We start from the raw sequence: 26,416 nt of genomic DNA, 5'->3' as shown, positions 1-26,416 counted from the left end.
TGTTTTTATTTTGGAATACTTTGGAACGTGAACATATTCTTCCATGGAACAACATTCTACCAGTTAATACTAGTTACATTCCAGTCTAACCGATTAAGAATAACAGTGGCTGAATTAAGGACATGAACTACCCGTTAACAATTAAGCCCCACCCCATACACAAACCTCACAAACGTGACCTTAAACTGTAAGTGAAAGTATAAATCTTAGCTGAAGAGGGACACCTGACAACATGACCCCTGGATGAGGTGTTGTTTAACATTGCTGTCCCTCGATTAGACGAGGGTAATGGTCTGAATCAGTACGTACTCAAAGATCACAGTGGTTCCTGAAATAGAGTTATTTGTCATCAGGCTCAGAGACATCCTGGACTGGGGTCTCAGCTGCCCCTAAATCTACGAGTAGTACAGGCTGCGTTGCACAGTCCCACCTCATGGTGGCAGTGTAGTATAATAGTTAGGGAACTGGACTTATAGCCAAAAGGTTGCAGGTTTGATTCCTAGGGAAGAGAGCTGTGCCTTTGAGCAAGCTACTTAACCTGAGCTGCTTCAGTATATATACAGCTGTATAAATGGATATGTGCAAAAAAGATGTCTAATATAATGTCACAGTGCACAGCCACGAAACAGCATTTCTCTGTTATCGCCCTTCTCACTCCACCATAATCTGATTACTACGACTGGAGAAACAGACATTCCACTACGGCAAACCAGTTCTCCCCCCCTTCTCTACCTCCTCTGGAGTTGTGGCATTCTTACCAAGCCCTGCTCACTCTGCTCATTTACTCAGCAGACATTTTTATATCCTCATCCACAGACATTTAGGCTGCTAGCATCGAGCTCATTATCCACTCATACTGCTGGGGTTCATGTTCAGCGGTGCTTACGAGCAGAAGCCAAGCCGCTGCTCTATCAATGCGGCACATTCGCATGCTGATAAATCAGGAGTAATCACCCAGCATTTTAAAGAAAGCAGGCACCTGCTATGGACACCACACGGTCCTCACTACTACCGGCCTGGGCATGGGTGGGGTTTGGCCACGGCCACGAAAATAGTATTCTGGCCCCTTCCATTTCTCTCGGCAGTACCACCACAGCCAATCATGAAAGCCCATCTGGGTAGCTCAGGCCCACCTAGCTGTAAACAGACCCAACTATATAAATACATCTGGCTACCCATCTGAAACATACTGGGTAGTTTTTATTTAGTTTTCTTTCATTCAGCGCTGTACAGATTCACTGATATTTACAGTATTTGCGTATGTCTTTAGTAGCTGATAGAGTGGGTTTCAGTGAAGGGTGGGAATCTGCTGTGGTATTACCCAATGCTTCGATCCCAACAAAAAAAAAACAAAAAGAAGCTCAGTGATTTTGATCTTCAGTCCTGGTCATGTGATCTGTCGGACAACGACGTGTCAACAGGAAGATAAGTTTGGGGAATTTTGGACAGGGGTGCGAGTGACCCTCTCACGCCCTGGTGTGGGTCACCTGAGGGACTGTGTGTTAAAAATATACCCTGCGTCTGGCAGCGATTCGGCCACTGTGGAGAGCCAGGAAGTGGCCGAGTAACACGGTTTACACACGGTGCCTGCTGTGATATTGTCCTCCCTGATAGGTTATAGGAACCAAAGCAGGAAGTGAAGGAGAGCTTCAACTGAGGAAGCCAGACGCGTAGTCTTCACTGAAGAACAGCATGTCCTTGAGCCAGAGAGGTTTGGAGGGCGGTCACAGAAAATGCAGTTCACCCAAAATTAAAAGGAAACTATGTTTTCACTCACCCGGATGTTACGTTCCCCTGCTTAGTGGAGTCTGTGCCTGCCTGTGTGTGGGGGTCTGCAGGTGAAGCTGATTGAGGGTCTGATTGCTGATGATGCACACCTGTGTCCATCTGACACCCCAAAACAAATAAAGGCGGGAAGACTCTGAAGGCCATCATCTGCCACGTCCGCAATTGGTGTGGATTCAAACTTGAGCTTGAAAGAGCAACGACGTTCCAATTTCCTTATACAGGTTTCCTGGAGAACTTTCCCTGCGTGCTCTGATGGGCTGAGCATGTATTTTTGACCCGTTTAGCCTTCCATACTAGAAAAGGCAAGGGACAAGGAAAGGAGAAAAAAATAAGTGGTTGGAGCACACCCCTGGACTCCTTTCAGCTCGATTACTGCCTAAGCCGTCCTGACAGCCTATGTGTGGTAATGTGTTGTGCGTGTTTGTCTTATAGTTTGTAATACATTTGACCTTTTTGTTACTGTATGTATGTAGACATTGACTCCTTTTCCGGCTGGTGGCAATCGTTTTGTGTTATGGTCCATTGTAGTCCCTGGTTACTGTAACTCTGGTTGACTTTTAGGATGTAACACCATCACAGTGCCATCTATCCATCCAGATAGTTTCACTGAGATGAATTATGAATTTTCTCGCCCTGATACAGCGGACCTCAGTGGGGCTCAAAGCAACAAAAATTTACATCGAAAATTTTTTTTACAAATATAACGCGGTTACTCACGAACATCCACAGACCACAGTTTCCTTGAAAACTACTTTCTAGCAAAGTACGCCAACTGTGTACATTCACGCAAAGTCGTAACCAAAGTACTATTCTGGAGGACAGTGTCAACATTGTTAATACAAATATTTTTTTGGGTGAACTGCCCCTTTAACACAAGCCTGGGAATTCTGGGAAGTTTAGCGAGACGGGTGAAATGGGTCATGAGTGTTTTGTAGAGTACTAGCCTTGAGAAATGAAAACCAGCCATTTGCATGAACAGCGGTAAGAACTCCAGCATTTGAATAACGATACAATTTCCAAATCCACACTCGCTCCAAAATCAAAAAACTTTTTTCTTACTGTGCTCATATAGTCTGGTTTAAAATGCTTGCTAAGACTCTAAACCCATTTGTTTAAAAAAAATGTTGAGAATATAATGCATGAAGAGCATAGTTGGATGTACAGGGGAAATATTCCATAATAAAAGCCTGTTTCTCTTTTTCCTACCATAGCAATTGAATGACGGAACGTTCCAGAAACGGCTTTGTCATTTGAGAGAGTCGCACTCTGTCTCTTGGCCAGTCATCCTCTCTATATGCGCGAAACATGAGCATTTCATGAAATGTAAGAATTTCATTTGAATGAACAACTCTGCTGGGGAGAATACTTCAACAGAAAATTTCGTTATTATACGAGGAATGTCTACCAGTATGTCCCTCTGTATGTCCTTTTTAATGCTTTTCACCAGTGTTCCTCTCTCGGTTTGGAAACCTAATTACATTCATCAATCCTCCCCTGCTGCAAACTCCCTTATTGATTTGGGACTGCGCAGACCAGTACTGACTCTGCTGCAAAGCATGGGCTGCAGCTTGCGAGCCAGGCTTGCACAGACCTAACAGCAGGGGGCGCTAGTGTGTGATGAGTCAGCCTGGCCAGTGGAAACCCTGCTGGCACAGAGTGTAGGCCCCCCCCACATGCCAGAACAGGGCCTTAACAGCATGAGCCACCCAGACACAGGGCACGAACACCCCCTGAAAACTGTCCTCACCGCACACAAACTGTTTTTTTGAACGGGGATGGGGGGACAGAAGTGGCCCCGCCAACATGGGGTCATGACCCACAGTTTGGGAACCCCTGCAGTAGAAAGTGGTTTTTGTGCAAGCCACACCCTCCTTTATGAGACCCCGCCCCCTCGTGAGGTGCTGGAGTGCTTCTGTTCTTCTCCCGGCTGCTGTTGCCACTACTTGAAAGGCTCAGTCACACGCACCCTCCACCCCCCCCAGCACAAACACTCCCACCCCGCAACTCCCGCCCTCCTCCTCCAATGCAACCTCAGAACATTCCGGAGTCCCATAACTCCTTCAGAGTGACCCTAATCTGTGTTGTGCGGAGAGACGGTGGCCCTGCTCGTGAAGTCACTGAGCTGCACGTAAGGGAGGGAGGGAGAGAGAGTGAGAGGGAGGGAGGGAGGGTGAGAGAGAGGGAGGGACGGAGGAGGTGGCGAGAGATCAGGGCTTTGGTGCTTGGTAGACGGCGCAGAGAGGACGCAGTAGCAACTGGCTGCAAGAAACCGAGAGGCTGGGACAGAGACAGAGAGAGAGAGTGTGGGAGAGTGGGGGAGAGATAAAGGGAGTGTGGGAGAGATAGAGAGAGAGAGAGAGAGGGGGACAGGGACAGCAGGGTATGACCTGAAGCCAGAATGGATCTTCTCATCCTGCTTGCTCCTGTGACTGACTGGGACTGAGGGGAGGATACACGCGCACACACGCGCACACACACCCCCACACGTCCGTCTCCCGCCCCGCGCGTGGCAGAGGAGGGGAGAGGTACAGCCGCCCGCCCACCATGGGGGGGTCCCAGTCGCAGAGCAAGAAGGCAGCGGGGACGCCCGGCACCCCCAGGAGGAAAAGTCGGCACACGTAAGCGCAGAGCGGGTTTCACCGCGACTCGACCGCCTCCCTGAGTGCGTGGTGCTTTCCAGAGTTTCTGCTCCGCTCGGGGCAGTCGACTGTCAAAATAAGAGTCTGGTGCAGATAAGGCATGAATGAGGGGAGTCGGCTGTCAGAATAAGAGTCTGGTGCAGATAAGGCATGAATGAGGGGAGTCGGCTGTCAGAATAAGAGTCTCGTGCAGATAAGGCATGAATGAGGGGAGTTGGCTGTCAGAATAAGAGTCTGGTACTGATTAGGCATGAATGAGAGCAGTCGGCTGTCAGAATAAGAGTCTGGTACTGATTAGGCATGAATGAGGTGAGTCGGCTGTCAGAATAAGAGTTTGGTACTGATTAGGCATGAATGAGAGCAGTCGGCTGTCAGAATAAGAGTCTGGTACTGATAAGGCATGAATGAGGGGAGTCGGCTGTCAAAATAAGAGTCTGTTGCAGATAAGGCTTGAATGAGAGTTAGGCCTGATGCAGCTGCTTGCGAAAGCTACAGGCTAGCAGTGCACTATAGCGATAGGGCCTCTCTGCTTCCCGTCTGTCCGATGCCGCGTTCTGCTGATGTATAATGCTGCAGGTCCGTCTGGCCTGAGCGGCAACAAGCGTTTTTTCATGGGTTTCCATTTTGCCTACTGCTGCTGTCGCTGGCTTCCTTAAAGTACCTCCCTGTTCTGGCTTTTGGCACAGTCAGCGATGGGTTAAATGGAGAGAAACCCCAATTAACCTGGTTAATCTCCTCATGTAACTGAGTGCTCTCTGTCCCTTTTTCTATCTCTCTCTCTCTTTCTATCTGTCTCTCCCTTTCTCTATCTCTGTCTCCATCTCTCTCTATCTCTCCGTCCCTATCTGTCTTTCCTCTGAGGCAAGAGCCTTATTTTTAAACCTGGTCTTCTTTATGACTGATTTTGTAGCTTCTAAGTTATAAAATGGCTGCCACCCCCCACCCCCCAACCCACAGCACCCAATGCAAAAGTTTGTCCCTGTCTTCTGAAGAGAAAGCAGCGATCCGGTTTGGTCTTGCTGTGTCTGAGCTGGAGCGTGACAGACGATCACATGAACACATGCAGGCACATGCTCTCCACACAGACATGTTCATGTACATGCTATGCACGCACACATACACACACGCACACACTCACACACACACACTCACATGCACACACTGACACACTCACATGCACACACACTCACACATATGCACACACACCCCACACTCACATGCACACACACACATGCACACGCACTCCACACACACACACACTCACATGCACAAACACACACGCACACACACTCACATGCACACACACACACGCACACACACTCACATGCACACACACACATGCACACGCACACACACACAAACACACACACTCACATGCACACACACTCACACGCATGCACACACACTCCACACACATACACACACATACACACACACACTCACACACTTGCATTCACAGACAAGCACCTCATACACCACACACACACACACATCTGCTCAACCTTCTCTCAGACAAGCACGCAACGCCAATGCACACACACACGCTCTCACGATGCCTCACACACACACGCACACGCACACACTATTAACTGCACATGCCACCACGCACACACACACACACACACACACTGACAGACATGCTTATTAAGCTGCAGCAGATGACATTCCACCACACACTCACACTCACTCACGTGCACACACACACACACACACTGCTGCTCAGACCTGTCTCTGATGCACACGCATGCACACGCACACCACACTCTCACACACACACACTCACACTCACTCACATGCACACGCACACACACCTGCTGCTCAGACCTGTCTCTGATGCACACGCATGCACACGCACACCACACTCTCACACACACACACTCACACTCACTCACATGCACACGCACACACACACACACACTGCTGCTCAGACCTGTCTCTGATGCACAAGCATGCACACGCACACCACACCTCAACCTCTCTGACACACACACACCACACTCCACTCACACACACACACACACCACACACACACACTGCTGCTCAGACCTGTCTCTGATGCACAAGCATGCATACGCACACAACACTCTCTCACACTCACTCACATGCACACCACACCCACACCACATGCTCTCAACCATGCATCACTATCACACACACAGCACACACATCACCACTCTCACACACACACACTCTCACATGCACACGCACACACACACACACACTGCTGCTCAGACCTGTCTCTGATGCACACGCATGCACACGAACACTACACTCTCACACACACACACTCACACACACGCACACACACACACACACACACTGCTGCTCAGACCTGTCTCTGATGCACACGCATGCACACGAACACCACACTCTCACACACACTCACTCACATGCACACACACACACTCTCACACACACACACTCCTCTCACCGCACCCTGCTCTGAGCACACACTGCATGCCAGCACCTCTCTGACACACGCATGCACACTCACACCACCCCTACACACACACACCACACCACCCATGCACACACACACACACACACTGCTGCTCAGACCTGTCTCTCATGCAGGCGGAGCACCGTTGATCCTGAGGGCTGCTCAGATGAGTGTGCACAAAGCGCAGTGACATCAGCGCTCTGCTGCTCAGACCTGTTTTTACCTCACCTCTGATCAAAGGTCCCGATTTCCCGGTTATAATGTCAGCCGGTGCCGGCTTGTTGACAGTTACACAGTGCTTTGAAGATGTCACCCAGGTGAATGTGCTGATTTACCCATCTGGTCTAACTGGTGAAGGTGTTCATTGCTCAGAACCAGTGCAGGTGTTGAAAACTGATGCTGTGATTTCCACCAGGGCCACCCCTTCCCTCCTTTCATGTTGAACAGAGGCTCTCCGAGCTTGCAGAGTCACTCAGAACACCCTCCCAAAAGAGCCCGCTCACTGGCATTAGCATAGGGAGTGATACATCGTTTTGGCACTTCGCTGTGCTGCTTTGACAATAACATAGAGGAACGTCCATTCTAAAGTCTGCGTTCAGTGATAGAATAGGTTACTAAAACCATGGATACGGTTGATTATGATGTCATAATCAAAGCTTTTCCCGTTGATGTCCATCCGAAAATGTAGCAATATTCACTAGCTCGCTAAATGCTCGTCCGGTGCCAGAAACTATTGAACAGGTGATAGTCCACAGGCTGTGAAATTAGCACCACAACATGGCAAGTCACCCAAATATGTTTTTTATTCAGCAGAAAATGTGTCTCTAAAATATTTACAAGCAAGCGTGAAAACAAACTAAAACGGACCACCCACTTGTAATTTAGTGTAACACTATGGTAGCATTGAGTAACACTGTCAGTTCTGTATTACATTTCAAGCATTCATTCGCCACTCAGACAGAGCGACTTACGCTGATTACATTCTTTACATGGAGCCCATTGTACCGCTGGATATTTACTGAAGCAGTGCAGGTTAAGTACCTCATTCAGGGGTGCAACTGCAGTGCCTGCTGGGAATCAATGGCTCTGTTCTACTCCAGTATTTCAGACCTGCTTTAAAATATGCGCTGTGCTTCTGTATGTCAACAGATCAGACAGGGGTGCGAGTTTTGGCAGGTCCCTTTTTTCCCCGGGTGAACTTGTGAAACTTTTAACTCTGATCTGTTACCTGCGCTCCAGGTTTGACCGGATTTTTTTTTAGCTTGGAGCTCCTGTGTGATATTTTACATTACATTACATTACAGGCATTTGGTAGACGCTCTTATCCAAAGCGACGTACAACAAAGTGTATAACCATAACCAGGAACAAGTATGACGAAAACCCTAGAGAGAAGTACCGGTCCAAGTGCAGGGAACAACCGCATAGTTCAACTTGGACCCTGAAGGTTAAACTGATTAACACTAACACAAACGAGAACAGCAACAACGCAGCCTATGGAAAAATACAAACAGTAGTTAAGTTAAAGTTAAAGTAGTTTAATAAGTCATCTATGAAACAGCTACCTAGTTACAACCCTAAGCTTTCAGTCATTTAAGAGATTACAGGGAGGTAGGGAGGGATGGGGAGAGATGCAGCCTGAAGAGGTGAGTCTTCAGTCGTCGCTTGAAGTGGGTCAGTGTCTCAGCTGTTCTGACCTCCACGGGGAGGTCTTTCCACCATCGTGGGGCCAGAACAAACAAGAGACGTGTTCTGGAAGCGCAGGTGCGAAGAGGGGGAGGTGCCAGGCGTCCTGAGGTAGCAGAACGGAGGAATCTGGCTGGCATGTAGGGTTTGAATATCTTGTGGAGGTATGCTGGGGCTGATCCCTTGACTGCCTGGTATGCTAGGACCAATGTTTTAAATTTGGGGACGATAAATAACAACAATATAGAGGTTAGTAGAGTAGGTGATAGAGACAGGATGGAATTCAAAAGTGGATATAGACAGGTCAGGGAGGGGGAACAGAACCCTGGCGTCCTGTTAGTCGTCGTCGGGGTTGTCCTTTCAGTCGTCGCCGGGGTTGTCCTGTTATTCGTCGCCGGGGGCAGAACCCACTTTGACTGAAGTGCGTACGGGAGAAACCACTCGCTGCATTGGGAAAGTGGAGGGTGTGGATTCCACAGAAGCATGCCTCTTATCTGCGAGATGTATGTGCATGCATACAGTGGACAGTGACGTGGTTTTCGTTTTTGCTGTTGCCGTTTTGTTTTGTTTTGTTTTAGTACATTGGACTGCGTTTTTGCCTCCAGAACAGCCCGAGTTCTTTGCGGTATGGATTCAGCAAGGTGCCGGAAACATTCCTTAGGCATTTCGGCCCATGCTGTCTTGATAGCATCACGCAGCTCTGGCAGATTTTTATGGCCATGCATTTATGCAGCGAACCTCCCATTCCACCTAATTAGGCCTTCTACTAAATATCACAATTTTATTATTTTTATTTGGAATCTCTTCCCCTCTCTCTCACTCTCTCTCTCCGTTTATCCGAGCTGGTCTCTCCAAGCCTGCAGTTTTTATTTGTGTCCCCGCCTCCGCAGTCCTTTCAGGATATCAGGACCGAGTCCCTGATCCTTGACAGCAGGCACCGCTGCATTGTGCTCTGAAGGGGGAACTACCTAACCTTTTGCTGCTCAATCTGGGTAAGGTGCCGGGTTGCTTTCGGTTTACTGCTGTTGACGGACTGATCAGTGATCCATTTGATCGTTGCGGTCTGTGCCTGGTGCAGTGCCAATGCCACGTGCACCTTAAAATTCTGATGACATCATTCCGGCTAAGCAACATTAAACAACATTTATCCCTGCTGCGGGCTGTTGAGTCAGTTAAGGTGCTGACTGTGACCAGGTTTGAGCCCCAGTATTGATAATGCCATTAACCAGCTAATACTGTTAGTTTGGTTATGCAGTCAACCAGCTAATACTGTTAGTTTGGTTATGCAGTAAACCAGTTAATACTGTTAGCTTGGTTATGCCGTTAAACAGCCAACACCGCTAACCACTGAGCCCACAGCAGCAGGACTCGAACTTCATCCTGCCTGGATCTCGGTGGTTCTTCCTGTTACTTAGATTTCAGAGTTTAGGCATTTAGCAGACAGTGATCCAGAGTGATTTGCATCGCTCACATTCTTTTACACAGACTCCATTTATACAGCCAGATTATTTACTGAAGGTTTAGTTTCTTGTTCAAAGGTAACACGACCCAGTTGGGAATTTTAACCAGCAGCTTTGGCGTTACGAGCCCAATTCCCTAACTAATACGCTGCACCACCACCTGTTAGCATTGTATTAGCTTCCTGTAGCAATGTGAAAGGAGGTCACGTTACATTGCATTACAAATCGCAGGCCAGTACAATATTCATTTTATAGACGCTTTCAACGATAACAACATAAACTAACATTACTGCGCGTGTGCGTTGTTCTGGCCCCAACTTAACTTCCGGCAGACTTCCGCAAACAATCAATAACAACGGAGTCCCTTTAGACTGTTTCTTATAACAAGCAAAATAAATAACAAGTAAATTATGTTAGCTAGCTAGTTAAAACTATGTCAAGTCAGTATTATTTGGGGTTACCAGTCGAAGAAAAGAACCGTTACTTGGCCAAACTTAAATGCGATAACGTTCCACTACCAGAAAAACAAGCGACAGAAACATAACTGTTGACAGTATTGCACCTTGCGGAGCATCATACATTCCTTGCATAATCCATAACTCTTCTGGTTACATGCACATTCTTGTGTAAAAAGTGCACTCTTTCTATTACATTGCTTAAAAACGATGATTACATGAGACACAAAATGGGGCTAGTGCTGGGCATCATGTGTAGCCAATGCAATTACTATAGGTATTTATTTGTATAGCATGCATTGATGGAAAAACATCGTGGCTCTAATAGTTTGGGTCATCTTGCTAGGTTACCACAACAAAAATGATCCGGCAGTGTAACTTTGTCAAGTCATTGGAAACAGGTATCATAGCGTTCGTTCAAAACGTAGCTATAGCGTATCAACTACTAGCATTGATCTAACGTTTCTGTGTATAATTCATTTATACAATGTTAGCTACATTTAGCTAGCTAGCTAGCTACAGTCAATTTAGTTAGCTGATTCTCGTTCATAACTATTGAAGGCGTGTTACTGGTCAGCTAGCTATTAGCTATCGCTTATCATGAGTTTGTTACCTGAAACAAAGTCAGTGCTACAGTGAGAGCACCTATTCGACCACCTTCGTTCGACAGACAGGAAAACGTAAACTGATTTGCAACTATATATGAAATAGGTGAAATATCGGTAACAACCTGTACCTAGTTAAGTAGGAAAAAATGTTCTTGTTATCCTCCCGTGGTTATTTTTTCAACACTTTCACGATTCTTTTTTCTGTGCCGGCAAATAAGTGGTCCAACGCTAGCTTTTGGTTGCTAAGGGGACGTGTATCTACAACCCAAATGAATGGAACTTAACATACATTTGCTAGCATACTGTATAAGTGTCCTGTCCTGCGTATTTGAGGTTACTATATGAGAACGGGTGGTCGCTATCAGCACGTCTAGGAATCCGTACATATTCACTGTCGTAACTCAAGTCGCAGGACGCAAAATAGTCGTTAGGAAAGCAGTTTGAAAGTATGAAGCAACGTCTGCGCCATTGGCTTTAATGGGTCACGATGAGATAATTACGAGCGTGTTGCTTGTCTTAAAGTTGATATAGGCCTAGTAAATAAGGCTGTATTAGTATTACTAAATGTGTATGTATGAAGTTGGTTTATTTATTTATACAGTTTGTGTATTTTTACAGGACTTGCATTTTAATAGGTAACGATGTCCAGTTATTTCTCAAAAATACGAAGTAACAATGAGCAAGCACCAGCTATAATATAGCAATTCGTTTCACAATTCCCTAGTGGGGTTACAAAGTTAAATAATGCATTTTTACAAATTTTCGAAATGGCATTTGTTCCAGGTTGCACCCCACAGCACAACAACCTGAGCCCAACGTCAGTCTGCTCATCGGTTTAACTTTCACTCCGTTTGTAATCGGTGCCATATTAGCCAGTAAACACAAACCCAATAATTAACAAACACAGACCGGAAGTTAATTTAGGGCCAAGCGCACAACCTCGGCAACGCGCGTGCGTCCGATGAAAGCGTCTATAACAGTTATTCATAGCCATGAACACATTAAGTCCAGTTCACGCAGTAAACATTGCTCTCTGACCTAACCTATGCAAATTCAAACTAGGAGGCAAGACAAGCTACAACATCAAAATAATGATACAAAATACAATAGGTGCTGGATGGAGGTACATGTAAGATGAACGTGGGTATTTAAGAAATAAAAATGATCCCAGATTGGGAGTGCCCCTGCAGAGCGGTGACAGTTAGGTAGCCCAGGTATAGTCTGAAGAGATTGGTCTTCAGACCATGGCGGAAGATGGGCTCTCAGGCTAACAGATACTGTCAGTGAGACCTCCCGTCGAATTGGTGCTATCGCTGCTGTGACCTCCCATCTGATTGGTGCTAGCTGCAGTGATCTCCCGTCTGATTGGTGCTAGCTCTGCTGTGGTACTGTGTGGCGTGAGGGTGTAAAACACTTGGGTACCGACTGCCAGTAAAGACTGTTTAAAGTTTACAGAATGTATTGTGAGTCTTGGGACAATCCCAAGTGCAGTTCGGATTTCACATGGGTGTGTACCTATATCTGTTTTTGTCTTATTCGTGTTTATTTGAATAAGCTGCCAGTCTGGTTTCCAATCCAGACCGTGCCAATGCCGACTGTGTCCAGCATCGCGGGGCCAATTTAATATTGCCACCCATATTGATTCAGAAATAAAACTAGAGACTTGGGACTGATGGATTATATGCAACTAAAAAGTAACTCCTGTTTATTAACCTCATATACACACTCCCACCATCTGTGCTCACAGCGACTCTTGCCAGTCAGGTTCACTTCTGAAAGTGAGTACCGAGAGACTGCCATGATACTGAATGACCAGAAGAGGGAGACATTGCCCAGATTTTACAGCACTGATTTTGGACCAGGTAATGCTGACGTCTTGAACAAACAACCACAATAATTTCTGCATTGGACATAGTGGTAGCTGTTGTGTTTGCGTTTATTTGCTGTTGGTGCACTATAAGGATTCACAACATAACGTGCATAACGCACGTGCTGCCACTTAATGAGTAGCACATTTTTAAAAAGGGAGCCAACACACAAAGTAACAAATGCACCTTGTTACTGTCTGTCTGTCCGTCCGTCCGTCCGTCTTTCCAGCCAGCTATTCACCCGAGTGATGTTGGACTTGCTGTACGGACTGAGTGGAGTTCCTGCACTGGTGTTAGAGGTGATTTACTGTTTTTAGAAAAGCAAACAGCTAAAGGCTGCCGCAGAGCTACACTCTATAAAACACACCCAGGCCTTTTCCCATAGGGCAGCAGCAGGCCTGGAAGAAGAGGCAGCCGATCAGAAAGGCTTGCTGTGCATGTACCTGCTTAGGCCCGGAAGAAGAGGCAGCCAATCAGAAAGGCTTGCTGTGTATGTACCTGCTTAGGCCTGGAAGAAGAGGCAGCCAATCAGAAAGGCTTGCTGTGCGTGTACTTGCTCAGGCCCGGAAGATGAGGCAGCCAATCAGAAAGGCTTGCTGTGCATGTACCTGCTTAGGCCCGGAAGAAGAGGCAGCCAATCAGAAAGGCTTGCTGTGCATGTACCTGCTTAGGCCCGGAAGAAGAGGCAGCCAATCAGAAAGGCTTGCTGTGCATGTAGCTGCTGCCAGGAGCTGTGAGACTGGGCCATGGCAGAGCCCCAGCAGCTGAAATGGATCCATGTTTTTGTGAATCATCAGTGTTCTGGTTAGACTGAACCCCCACACACCCCCCTCCCCCCCTCCCAAACCCTCCTGCCCGATTCACAAGGACAGCCTCATCTCCTGTCCCTGTTTGCACCTGAGTGGGACACCAGCTTTTTACCTTGTACTGTACATATACGACCTCCGAGTCATTTTCTGTCTGCATTAATTATTATTCAGAAATTGTTTATGATGTTTTTATGAAATGTAACTCCTCTGGTAATATTAGTATTCATTTGTAAATAGCATTAACACTATCAGCTTAGACTTTGGTGGTTTAATACATTTTAAATGGGTTTTCTTACAAAAAGAAAGCCCAGTGTCTGGTTTCCTGAATTTTGAGCTGGATAAGAGCCGAAAGAGTGGAAGGTGCTTCGCCTTCAGTTTGATTTAGAGTCGGCTGCCTGAATTGGCCAATCTAAAGCCATCTGATCGCTGGCATTCATTTTCAATGAAGACTGTGTGTGATCAAAGATGTTAATGGTGTTCCAAGAGAATCTGTTAACCGGTGTGTATGTCCTTAATCTCCCCCTAAAACAAATGTACCGCAAGCCCGCCACATGTCTGTCTTTCCGTTTCCCCATTTTGGAAAGAAATTTGAAAACTGGGCTTGTTTTTATATACTTTTTATAAGTAGCGCCTCCTGTTTGACCCTCTGAGTTCCTGTGGTCTGATGCATTTCACTGGGCTCTGAAAGAAATGGGTCCTGCAGGGTTTGAGTCTTGGGCTAGCCCCAGCAGACATCTCCCAGCACCCGGAATCGCCGTTTCCTGCTCCAGGGACAGGGGCATCCAGCGTGTGACTGAACTGTTCTTTTCCCCTCTGTCTAAAGGGATGGTTCACTTCCTGGAGTTTTTACAAATATTAGTTCAGCTTTAGTATGTGTTTTTGACCCACATTTTGCGTGACAAAGGACATTTTAGACACTTAGGGGTTTCTGACAACCTGTACAGGCTGCTCTGGAAGTGGACTTTCTTGCTTTAAACCACCAACTCATGAAAGCCCTATATCAGGGGTGCCAAATCTTATACGACAAGAGCCGGTGTGGGTGCAGGTTTTTACTTCGGCCTAAAATTATGACACCTGATTCAGCTAGTTAACCAATCATGACCTTCAATTAAGACCTTTAAGTAGAATCAGGGGTCACAATGCTCGGCAAACACAAAAGCCTGAACCTACCTCCTTTTCGGATAAGATTTGACACCCCTGCTCTATTCCAGCCGCTACAAAGCCCACACACCAGAGGCTTCTGCCAGTATCTATAATATCCATCATGTAAAACTGTGAAATACTGAAATATAAAACTGAAATAATATTGAAAAACCAGGAGAAAGTAAACTATCCCTATGATAGACTGAAGCCCACATTTGTTTTAGTAAATACCAGCGCGTAATTGTGTTGCTGCGTTTGCCCACGTCACCATTTAAGCACACCTGACCCCAGGTGTCGTGATGTTTTTTTGAGCCTGCCTGACTGCATTCCTGACATCACAGAAGAAGCTTCATCCTGATTGGTTGAGGGGAAGGTCAGGAGGTCAAGCAGGTAGCCAGTGGCGTAACGGTGGAGGAGGGGCAGAGGATTCCCCCCGGGGTGGGTTGAGAAAGAGCAGGTGCTGGAGTGGTGTCTGACTGTGTGAAAACAGACTGTGCATTCAGATATACTAAACATTTACTTAACACTTCTCAACCCTTAAGTGCGGATGGCTAAGAAGGTGTTGGGAAATTAGTATGGCATTCCTCTGAAATTCCACCTCTTTCTCAGCACTGTTGTATTGTTTTATAGGTCACAATTACGATTGCCAGCACTCGTTTAACTGCATAATTTAAACAAATCGTTAATTTAATTTAGCCAAAGAGAAAGAAACGCCCTCTGCCAATCCAGCTTGATCAGTGACTGGAACAATGTAAAAAAACCACAGTCCCAAATGTTTTCACTCACAGAAATGTAAGTTCTATATGTGTAAATTTCACAGGATTAACCAGTGAAACCAAATGAAGGCTGGAACTAATACAAGCATTTTTTTGGGGTCGAGGGCAGGTGGGGTGTGTGATAGTGCAGTGAGTCTCTGAGTTATTGCGCCCCCCCCCCCCCTCCCCAAAGGTACCAGCCACAGATGGGCGGGGGCCCAGGGCTTTCTAAAATTCCTCAAATTCTTCACCTTCCCTCGCCCTTGTTTTTTCTGTCTGTTCGGCGTGGCCTTCGGCCGTGGGGGGGGGGGAGGGGTGGGGCAGGACAGGAGGCGGGGCCTGCGCTGGGAGCGTCTGGCTCTTTCACAGAGGGTCTGCTGTGCACCTGAAACAGCCGCGCGGTAATCAGGGGCAGACGGGCCTTTTTGGGGGGGGGGGGGGGCAGCAGGAGGGCTGGAGCTGAGGAACAGAGGGGCGATCTCAGGGAAATGGGGGGGTGTTATTCCGTGCTGTGGTAAAGGGCGCTCTGGCACCCGTCCCATGTGTCTATCAAGTCTACACATCTCACCCTTTACTTCAGCGTTTGAGGTTCGAGACTCTGGAGCAGTGGAGCTGGTACAGCAGAGTTACGCTGCATAAACTAGCGGGGGAGGGGGGCACGGGAACCTGGGGGGGTCTGAACCCCATGCAGTCGGCCTTGTGCCATGCTAAAACGGCAGTTTTAAGATACCGCTAATAAATCCTAAACCTGAAGGAAGCCCTGCTCTCTCCCGGCTGGTGGCTGTGGTCTGACCTCATCTCTAAACCGCGAGGGAACAGCCATCCCCGTCCCCCCGCTCCCCCCTCCCCCCCCACGGAATCCTGTGAATTGATAACTAGCGATAACCCCTCTGGTTTCCATGGTGACCACATCGTGACCGGAATGTGAATATGTGGTGTGTGCGGATGGTCTGCATGTGCGTGTCTGTGCATGTTTGCGTGTGCATGTGTCTGTGTGTGCACGCGTGTGCGTAAGTTTCCCTGAAACATACCTGCAGTTGCCTCACTGGCTCACAGTGTCACAGCGTGGGTCAAAAACAGCGAAGTTACCTGCTGTGGACAATCAAACCAGCTGCCCAGACCTAATCAATCATGTCTCTGAGCTGCACACAAGGTCAGCTTGTATAACCAGAGGGCTGGGGATTGTCCATCGCGATGGGAACCAGCCTGACAGAAGACTGGGTTTATCTGTGAAATCGCCAGCGAAATGACATACCCCTGCACTACACCCACGACAAAAAGCAAACGCTCACTCGTACAACACCAAAAACCCACTCCCTTTGACTGAATCTCTGCACTCTGCTTCCGTCAACCATCAGAGAGGTCATCTGATTTTTATTGATTTTTAATTTTTTAAAGCCCTACATTACACTTCACAGGCGTTCAGCCTCACGATTGTGCTTTGGGATCTAAACTCAGAGCGTGCGGATCAGGCTCAAGCTCCCCACCGACAGCCTGTGCAGTGTGAGGCTCCATTCATTAGCGGGGGTAATGATTAACCTGTGCCTGTACAGGAGAGGTGGGGCAGTACCGGGGTTAGGGAGCTGGGTCAGTACCGGCCTGTACAGGACAGAGAGCTGGGTCAGTACCGGCCTGTACAGGACACAGAGCTGGGTCAGTCCCAGGGTTAGACAGCTGGGTCAGTACCGGCCTGTATAGGACAGAGAGCTGGGTCAGTCCCAGGATTAGAGAGCTGGGTCAGTACCGGCCTGTACGGGACACAGAGCTGGGTCAGTACTGGGGTTAGGGAGCTGGGTCAGTACCGGCCTGTATAGGACAGAGAGCTGGGTCAGTACCGGCCTGTATAGGACAGAGAGCTGGGTCAGTACCGGCCTGTATAGGACAGAGAGCTGGGTCAGTGCTGGCCTGTACAGGACAGAGAGCTGGGTCAGTACCGGCCTGTATGGGACACGGAGCTGGGTCAGTACTGGACTCAGCGCAGTCCTGTACAGGAGCTGAAGCACTCTCTAATCCACAGCCCTGTAATGAGGCGGACCAGCACTCTCATGTCATTAAAAGAGAAAGGCCAAAGTGCTGTGCGTGTGTGGGTGGCAGAGCAGGAACTCCAGAGGCACAGCTGGGGGGAAAAAATACGTTTCCCATGAGCCACTGTGACTCACCCTGACTCACAGTGAAAAGTTGATCGTTTCCAGACTGTTTTGCTCTCGGAAACTGTGAGCCGACGGTACAGTTCAAAACCAAAACAAAACCACCGATGTGCCCATTCCTGTCCTGGGCTTCACATTTATACCCTCCTATTAAGACGCCACAGAGAAGAGCTGGACTTCTCTGTTACACTGGCTAAAGAAAAACAGCGGTTTGTGTGCCTGTGTTACTGCATAGCGCTACTGCGCTAATTTCTCCATCAGGTCTAAAGCGTTACGCTGAAGGAGCTGCTCGGTGATGCTCAGCGGCTGGTTTCCTCTGTGATCCTTTTGTTCTCAGGGTCAGGGAGGTAAAGTATTTGTGGATTTGGCGGCAGATCGCCAGAGAGATAAGCCTTTCACGGGCGACGGTTTCTGTGAGCGGAGCAGAAGATCCTGTTCCCCCCGCTACCTCGGTTATCTCGGCCTTTAGAAAAGTTTGCCTTTTTCTGAACCTGTCGAACCTGTGTGCGCATGCAGGGCTGACAGCGAAGCTTCCGTTCCGCAAACAGGCCATGGCGATTTCACTACCGTCACTGTTACTGCGGTTATTCATTTCCTGTGCAGACTCCCAGGAAGCCTTTAGTAGTTCAGGTCTGCATTTATCCCTTTATTAAGCTGGATGTTCTCAGCATCCGTTCAGGTTAAGCTTTTTGCACAAAAGCATGATTACTTTGCCCCACCTGGGACCTGAACTGGCAACTCCCTGGTCAGAAGCCAAGATCCTTAAACACAACGGCGCATTCCGCAAGCCTGCAAGCGCGGAGAGAGTTCACGGGTTCACGGGCGTAGCGGCGCTCATAATCGTCGAGGTAGAACGCACAACAGTGATTTTGGAGGATTAATTACCCCACTGCACAGATTCTGGGCACATTCACACATTTCTATACCATGTGGATCATCTGATAATATAGAAAGCTTAAGGAGTAGGAAGAAGCCATCCATTCTATATGCTTGAAAAACATCTGTGCAGGCTGATCAATAGAAATTTTAAAAACAACCCTAAAATGAATTCCTAAAAATAGAAACTCTATTTAGCAGCCCGTGTGTGAGAGCCCTGGGTGTGCAGTGACAGGGGACCACCAGCAGGAGGAGCTGTGGAGGCACGCATTCCGGAGCGTTCTGTTTCAGCGTCCGTGCCGCACCACTGGCTACACCCAGTCCTCCTCCGCCTGGGTTGGGAGTGCGGCCGCTCTCCTCCTACTCCTCCCCCCCCCCCCACTGGGGACAGACCGCTCAGTCAACAACAAGACCCCAGTACCAGCCCTAACACAGGGAGCCAGGCGTTCTTCACTAAAAAGGGAGGCTCCTCTCCACCCCACTCCCCCCCTTTTCTCTGACAATAGACCAGTCCACCAGTCCTGGGAGAGAGGGGAGGGAGGGGGCGGAGTCTGAGAGCTCCGAGCCGAGCTCTGGCAGACAGCTGATCAGCGCTGTGGTATTCAAAGCTGAGAGGCGGAGAGAGAAGGAGAGAGAGAGAGAGGGAGTGAAGGAGCGCGAGAAACGGAGGAAGGATCGGAGGAGTCACAGAGAAGGTTCTCAGATCTCAGTGAAATTGAAAGAAGAAACTGGAAGAGCTGTTTTGTTTTGCATTTTAAGCGTGGAAGGGGGTCTGTTTACTGGAGGGGAGGGGCTGATGTCACAGCTCTGAGGATGAAGAGGAGGAGGAGGAGCCGGAGGACAAGTCACTGTGGGATGTAAACACGGGGGGAACGTGCTCGTTTGGGGTTTGCTGATGCGATAGGACCCCCACGCCCGCGCCTCGCAGAGAGAGAGAGGGCGACCTGTCAGAATCCGCAGCCTGTTCTGTGGGGCCCCGCTGACCCAGCCCAGCGGACCCAGCACAGAGGACCCAGCCCAGCGGACCCAGCACAGAGGACCCAGCACAGAGGACCCAGCACAGCGGACCCAGCACAGAGGACCCAGCACAGCTGACCCAGCACAGAGGACCCAGCACAGAGGACCCAGCACAGAGGACAGCGACATGTCTTGGTCTTTGCTCTCGCCCGTGCAGTGGGCCAAATGGACCTGGTCTGCGGTTCGAGGTGGAACGGAGGAGGAGGGAGAGGAGATGAGGGAAGAGGAAGAGGGAGAGACAAAGGTGGAGGAAGAGCTCTTTCCTAATGAGGACAGGCGGGTCCCTCGATCTGGGAGGTACAGGACTGAGAGAGAGAGAGAGAGAGAGAGAGAGTTTGTGTAGGTCTGTGTGTGTGTGAGTATGGGAGTGTGTACATATGTGTGTGTGTGTGAGTGTGTACATATGTGTGTGTGTGTGTGTGTGTGTGTGTGTGAGAGAGGGAGAGAGAGAGAGTGTGTAGGTCTGTGTGTGTGTGAGTATGGGAGTGTGTAAGGTGTATGTGTTTGTGTGTATATATATATATATATATATATATATATATACACACACATCTGTGTGTGTGTGTGTGTGAGAGTGTGTACATATGTGTGTGTGTGTGTGTGTGTGTGAGAGAGGGGGAGAGAGTGAGTGTGTGTGTGTGTGTGTGTGTGTGTGTGTGTGTGAGAGCGTTCGTGTGCCTGGGGGGGGATGCCTTCAATTCCACTTTTTAGAATGATGATCTGTGTGAAGCTGCGCTTTGTTTATGATGTCACACAGCGGGGGGAGGTGCAGCTGACAAACAGACAGACGGGCAGACAGACGCTCTTCACTATCACACAATGTTCCCATCAGCTTGACAGTCATGCAGAGGTGTGATCTCATCCCCTCATCCTCCCCCCCACCCCCGCAAGGGTTCACACGGTGTAACCAATCAGGCTGATCTGAGATCTGTGACACGCATCAATGAGCGCACACAGGGCTGTGGCTCCGCCCCCTGTTCACACCCATTCGCTGGGCTGCAGGCAGCAGCAGATCAGAGCTCCGGCCCCACAGACAACGCCAGCAGCTCACTTCCTGCTCCGCTTCCACTTCAGCGTTTACCGCCAGGCACGCTCGCTCTTTACGATATGTTAACACGGAGAGAGGGAAGAGAGGGCGAGAGAGGGGATGGAAGAGAAGGAGAGAGGAGAGAGAGAGAGAGGGAGGAGAGAAGGCAGGAGAGAGAGAGAGATGTGGTTGCAGTGGTGTGTGTGTGTGTGTGTGTGTGTGTAGAGACACAGGGCTTTTTTTGAGCATTCAATCTGTCACTGCGAAAGAGTAACTCACTGTGCATTAGTCCTGCGTTCCCGTTATGCTCAGGCAGCTGTTCACTGTGGCGCCCCCTAGTGTAGGGCGGGTGAGTGTTCGGGGACACACTGTACCCCTGCGCTGAGTCTGTGTGTTACTAGAAGAGTCCAGCAGGGAGGTACACTCAGGCCTGGGCTGGGATAGCAATGAGGCTTTTAATAGCAGGAGGGTCCCCTGCGACCTGTCCAGAATCTCAAACTGGCCCTCTAACCAGCTATTTTAATATCCCCTCCCTCCCTCCCTCTCTACCACGGCTGATGTTCAGGGACTGATCTGGTGCCAAATGGCTGCCGTGCATCATTCAGGGTGCAGGGGTGGGCAAGGAGGGCTATGCCCATCCGTACCTGCACCTGATGCCAACCTCTGCCCTTAATTACACAGTGAGCCCAATCATTTAGCAATCTATATTTTAGCAACATGTCTTTAAGTTCCTGAATGACAGCTGAAGACACTGTTTCTGTCTCTCAACATGAAATACCTTACCGTGGTCTAATCCAGTGTCTCTCAACCCTGGTCCTGGGGACCCACTGCCCTGCATGTTTTAGATGTTTCCCTGCTCAAACACACCTGATTCAAATGAATGGGTCGTTATCAGGCTTCTGCAGACCTTGATGATGACCCGTTCATTTGAATCAGGTGTGTTGGGGCAGGGAGACATCTAAAACATGCAGGGCAGTGGGTCCCCAGGACCAGGGTTGAGAAACACTGGTCTAATCTACGGTTAAACCGGTATAAGTGTATTCAGCTAATTAGCTCATTTGTGTAATTGGTGACCACAAAGACCTGCATGCGCACCGGATCTGCAGGAACTCGAGTTGTTTACTAGACTCTCAGGCATTTCCCCCTCCTCTTTACCTTAAAAGTGCTTTGACTTTCGATGAAAGACACAAGAAGCCGTTGCTATTATGCAAATAGAGGGACGTGGCCACTCGATTCAGGAAAGCAGCTTCCTCCCCTCGTCCCGAAAGTTTTAGGGGTTTAGAGGGAGCTGGAATCCCTCACCTGTGTACCTGAGCCACCATCGGCTCAGAGGTGTGAAAGTGAATGGGAGTCAATGGGCCCTTGGTTCGTTAATGGATTCATGTGAAATACAGTCTACAGCGAGCGACGCCCTGGCCAATTGTGTCTGTTACTTTGCATGAGCCGTATGTGGGGGGGGGGGGGGTGTCTGAATTTCGCTCAAATTTTCCTTGGAACGTTTTAACTGTAAAACCTGAAGTGCAGCAGAAGCACACAGTGTGAAATTTCATCCCGCGTTGGCCAAGCCAAGAAGTCATGCCGGTTCTAAAGAGCAAACCGTCTAATGACGGCGCTCGTGATGCGTGCGTATCCCAGCATGCACTTGAGGAGCTCAGGCTCTGCACTAAACTGCAGAGCAGAAGAGTATTTAAGTCCCTGGATATTCAGGCTTGAGTCTGGATGGAGGGGGGTTGGGGGATGGGGGGCAAGTCCGGTCCTGCCCCCACAAGCAGGAAGTCCCCCGCCTCAGATCTGGTGGAACCTGCAGGACGGCTGCGGCAGCAGTGCAAGGGGGGTAACGGGTGACAGGACGGGGGGGAGGGGGGGGTCATGTCGGTTACTCTCCCAGCAAACAGTCTGAGGACTTTATTTGCCTTTCATGTTCAGGGTCCTCTGCAGGTACCGCAAGGCCGTTTCTGGCCGTTCGCCTTCCCTCAGCCCCCACCCCCAAAACTCAGTGGTGCAGGCTTGAGGGGCCTCTCTCTCCCTTTCTTTCCCTCCCTCTCCCTCTCCCTCTCTTTCCCTCTCTCCCTCTTTCCCCCTCTCTCTCTCTCTCTCTCCCTCTCTCTCCTGTGTCAGCATGTTTCTATTGACTTTGAGCACTGTAGCAGGATGCAGGACCTGGGGGGTTTTCAGGATAGGTGGTGCCATGGGGAGGCTGGGTGTAGTCTGGGGGGGGGGGGGGGGGAGAATGAATATGTAACACAGTAAGATGAGCGTGTGATGAATGGTTATAGGATCATTTTGCAAAGGTTTGCTTTGCTCAACTTGCCTTGCTTTTGCTGTCGCGGAGTGGCTGTACGTATTGTACAATAAAGGTTTGTTAAAACTCAAAACTCTCTCCCTCTCTCCCGTCCTGTTTTGGCGCAGCTCGGACTCCGAGGGTCACTTTGGGACCCCAGAGGTGCAGACGCCCGTTAACGTCCCGCCGAAGGAGCTGGTAGAGCTGGAGGACCCCAACGCCAACGGCACAGGTGAGACTGCAGACCGGGGTGCACCGTAGGGTAACGGATAGGGAGCTGGGCTCTTAACCTAAAGGCTGCAGGTTCGATTCACAGGTAGGGACACAGCCGTTGCACTGTTGAGCGAGGCGCTTAACCTGCATTGCTTCAGTACGCACCCAGCTGTGTAAATGACACAGTGTTAGTCGCTCTGGATAAGAGCGCGCTAAGCGCCAGTAATGCAATGTAATGTAATCTCCATGGCGACGTGGCTGGAGGGCTAACAGAGAGGCTTGTTCAGTTCACCTGTGAGCGACTGTACTGCCTGAGGCCTTCAGATCCAGCTTTGGCGCCTGAAACCAGGTTTGCAACCCTCCCCCCACCCTCCCCCATTCACCCCACTCTACTGTTACGTGAAGCTGGAGCAGGTCTGCTCAAGGTTGCCATGGCAACAAAGGAGGGAGAACCTGACGGTTAACGAGGGTCTTTTCTCAGTCCCTGCGAGTGAATTTCGATCGCGTGTGCTCAACAGCATCAACAGCGACGGCAGAATCACAAAGCTTGCACAAAAGCCCGCAATTATGAACATTTGGGAAGGTTTCCTGACCAAATCAAAATCTTTTAGTTGGGATTTTAAAACGACCAACACCTTCCCGGCTTCCCTGCGATCAAATAACAGCTGCCAAATGCCAGGGAGTCGCTACCACGACACGACAGTCAAATGTGTCAAGATTAATTTTTCCGAAATCGGAACACCAGTTTGATGATAAACAACCTCCTCCTGGCATGTTCAATGCTGTATATCCAGAATAAATCTCGCACATGTTTTCATTTTTATGCAGAGAATTTCCATGACAATAAACACATGCAAATTAACAACTTCATTCAGGTAGGGCATATGCATCTTTATTAGGAAATATTAAGTTAGTAAGAATTTTTTAAAACAAACTATGAAGTAATACCCTGTAAAATTTCCTCAAGTTTTTTTGAGACATTAGAAATTTTTTCATAATTTAGGTCAGGACAGCAACAAATTGCAAATTTTCCCCCTCAGTACAATTTGTGAAAACCTACTTAAGTAGACGTGCCGTAGCCAGTTAGGCGACTAACATACCGCTACCGTGTGGAGCTGCTCTTGGGCTGGCGGTATTTTAAAATAGGAAATATAGCTAGAACGGGTGTATACGTACAGATGATGCTTTATTTAGCCAAAAGATATCGTTCCTAACGAAGCTGACCAATGACATTCTGAAGATGAGATTGTCGAAGTAGGTAAATATTAAGCATAAATGAACAACTAATTAGCAGCAGCACACCAAAAAAAAAACGCGTTTTATGCATTTCTCAGCACATTTACGCGTTCATTCAAATAACGGTGCAAAGCGAAGACACCCCCTCCCTTCTGAATACAAAAACAAATTATATTGTTGGGTGAACAGACACAGGTTTTGTTGTCCCTAATAGCTTCAGTTATCTGGTCATCAAAACAATTAAAAAGGGACAAATAGTTTGGTCACATTCATTTAGCGCGCAGAGAAAGCGGTTTACGTTCCTCGCATTCTCGCTGGATGCAAGAGCCCTGTGGAAACCAAGTGGGCTCTTCAATAATCTGGCTGGGGGTTTGCCAACATCTCAAATTCAGCGTAATCAGGAAAACAGTACAGGCAGGTAGCCAGCCAGATTTTCGGCCCAAAATAGCTAAGAGTGCAGAAATAACCGATGTCACAAAACTGCAGTGCGGCGACCTGCTTTCAACATTATTTAAAGGGAACGACTTTTCTTAGACTGATCCTGTATTTGAACTGTAGTCTTCTTGAAAAGGACTCGGGCATGCATTGTTTCTGGGTTGACCACGTTTCTAGGGTGTTACTTTTCGCTGAAATTTACGGGGTCGGCGCGTTGCAATATCCCTCTATCCGTTCAGTTAAGTTACTGACTAAATCAACCCAAATCCGCAATCACATGCCGTACAGTGTTTACAGAACAGCAGGCTACATAGCCCATAACACATTTTAATACAAGGCGATATGTCAAAACTTTTGGGAAGCATCATGTTAACTAAAAAAGAGCACTGGATTTTCTTTCTGTGTGTGGGCTAATAGCCACTGAATACCTTAGATATACGCGACTCGTTTTTAACCCAAAGGGATGAAATAGGAGTCATTTAAGAGTCATTTACATCAAAACGTGTATTTGTTACGACCTTCCCCTGAGATGGAACTGTCTGGTTTAACAAAACAACAAAAAGTAGTGTGAGTGTACGTGCGTGTGTGTGTGTGTATATATAAATATATACCGTAGACTGAGGAAAAACTAAACCAAAATGAAGGACACGGCACTGGCAGCATCCACTACAAGTTAACGGGGAATAAGGTGGACTCACCCAAGCCGCGAGAAGCTGCCCTCTAAGCCCATCTCAGCCCAGTCTCCGGGGTTTTGCTTGTCCTCTCCGTTTTAGTTTGGGTTCGGAACAGTTCTTGATGGTTCTGAGGCAAGGAGAGTGCTTTTCTTCTACGACTCCCGCTCTCCCTGACTAGGTTACTCCTTCCATTAACACCTTACGCCACCGACGGGGAGAGCACTGGTAATTTCTCCCATTATTGAACGGGAAGCGTCATAGTTTTGCAACACAAGTCCAAAGAGATCAAAACATTCGTGCGCGAGGAACGAGATAGAACTATCTAACCGTCACAATATTACTTTTCGGATGTGCTGCAAATAGTTTTTCACAGCCTTTCTGAAAATAGAGCCTCTGATTGGTAGTTCCTTCTTAATTAGTTTGCACACCTGCGGTGATCCTATAGTTGGCTATTAGACCATTTCAAATTTCACATATAACTATTGAAAATAACACTGTTTTTAAGATATATAATGTTTGCAAGAGTAATTATAACGTTTTAATGGGATGCTGTAAAAATAAGAGGATACGTGGCATCACTCTTGGCCTCAGCGTTAATTATCTGCCAGCTGACGGGGCGTAGCAATGTTTGCATTTTTAAATTCACTTGATTTAATATAAATGTAAATCTAAGGGCGTATTGACCCTTTTGAGGTAATTTCTGCATTCATTGACACCGAAGTTCAGCATTTATGCCACACTTTCTTTGCTGACTAGACACCCTTATTCGCGGGTGGCCACTTTCCAGAAAAGGAGGAAACCGCACTCTCTGAGGCATTGATTGTGGAGGGGGAGGGGAGGGGAGGGGAGGGGAGGGGGAGG

At 48.3% G+C, this 26,416-nt stretch overlaps 1 protein-coding gene and 1 long non-coding RNA gene across 7 annotated transcripts in view; one reads left to right on the top strand and one right to left on the bottom strand.

Annotated features, from left to right (window-relative positions):
• Positions 1–1,180: 1,180 nt before the first annotated feature.
• On the bottom strand, positions 1,181–26,375 carry LOC135239052 (uncharacterized). Its single transcript, XR_010325264.1, has 2 exons — positions 25,580–26,375; positions 1,181–2,081 (listed from the first exon to the last, which is right to left on the bottom strand). It is a non-coding gene; the product is annotated as an uncharacterized LOC135239052 (long non-coding RNA).
• Positions 4,023–26,416, top strand: part of LOC135239045 (transforming acidic coiled-coil-containing protein 1-like) — a 45,211-nt gene continuing 22,817 nt past the window's right edge. For 2 of the 6 annotated variants that reach the window (XM_064307411.1, XM_064307410.1), the window contains exons 1-2: positions 4,023–4,406; positions 23,126–23,229. In XM_064307411.1, the coding sequence (XP_064163481.1) occupies positions 4,333–4,406; positions 23,126–23,229 (178 nt within the window). In that variant the 5' untranslated portion in view covers positions 4,023–4,332. Of the gene's footprint in view, positions 4,407–19,276; positions 19,987–23,125; positions 23,230–26,416 lie in introns of those variants that run through there. The other 4 variants (XM_064307412.1, XM_064307407.1, XM_064307408.1 and 1 more) reach the window with 3 other exon arrangements.

The sequence above is a fragment of the Anguilla rostrata genome, chromosome 14 (genome assembly GCF_018555375.3).
Source record: "Anguilla rostrata isolate EN2019 chromosome 14, ASM1855537v3, whole genome shotgun sequence".
NCBI classification, from domain to species: domain Eukaryota; kingdom Metazoa; phylum Chordata; class Actinopteri; order Anguilliformes; family Anguillidae; genus Anguilla; species Anguilla rostrata.
The sequence above is the reverse complement of the archived record's forward strand: the minus strand, read 5'-3'. Positions and strand labels throughout refer to the sequence as shown.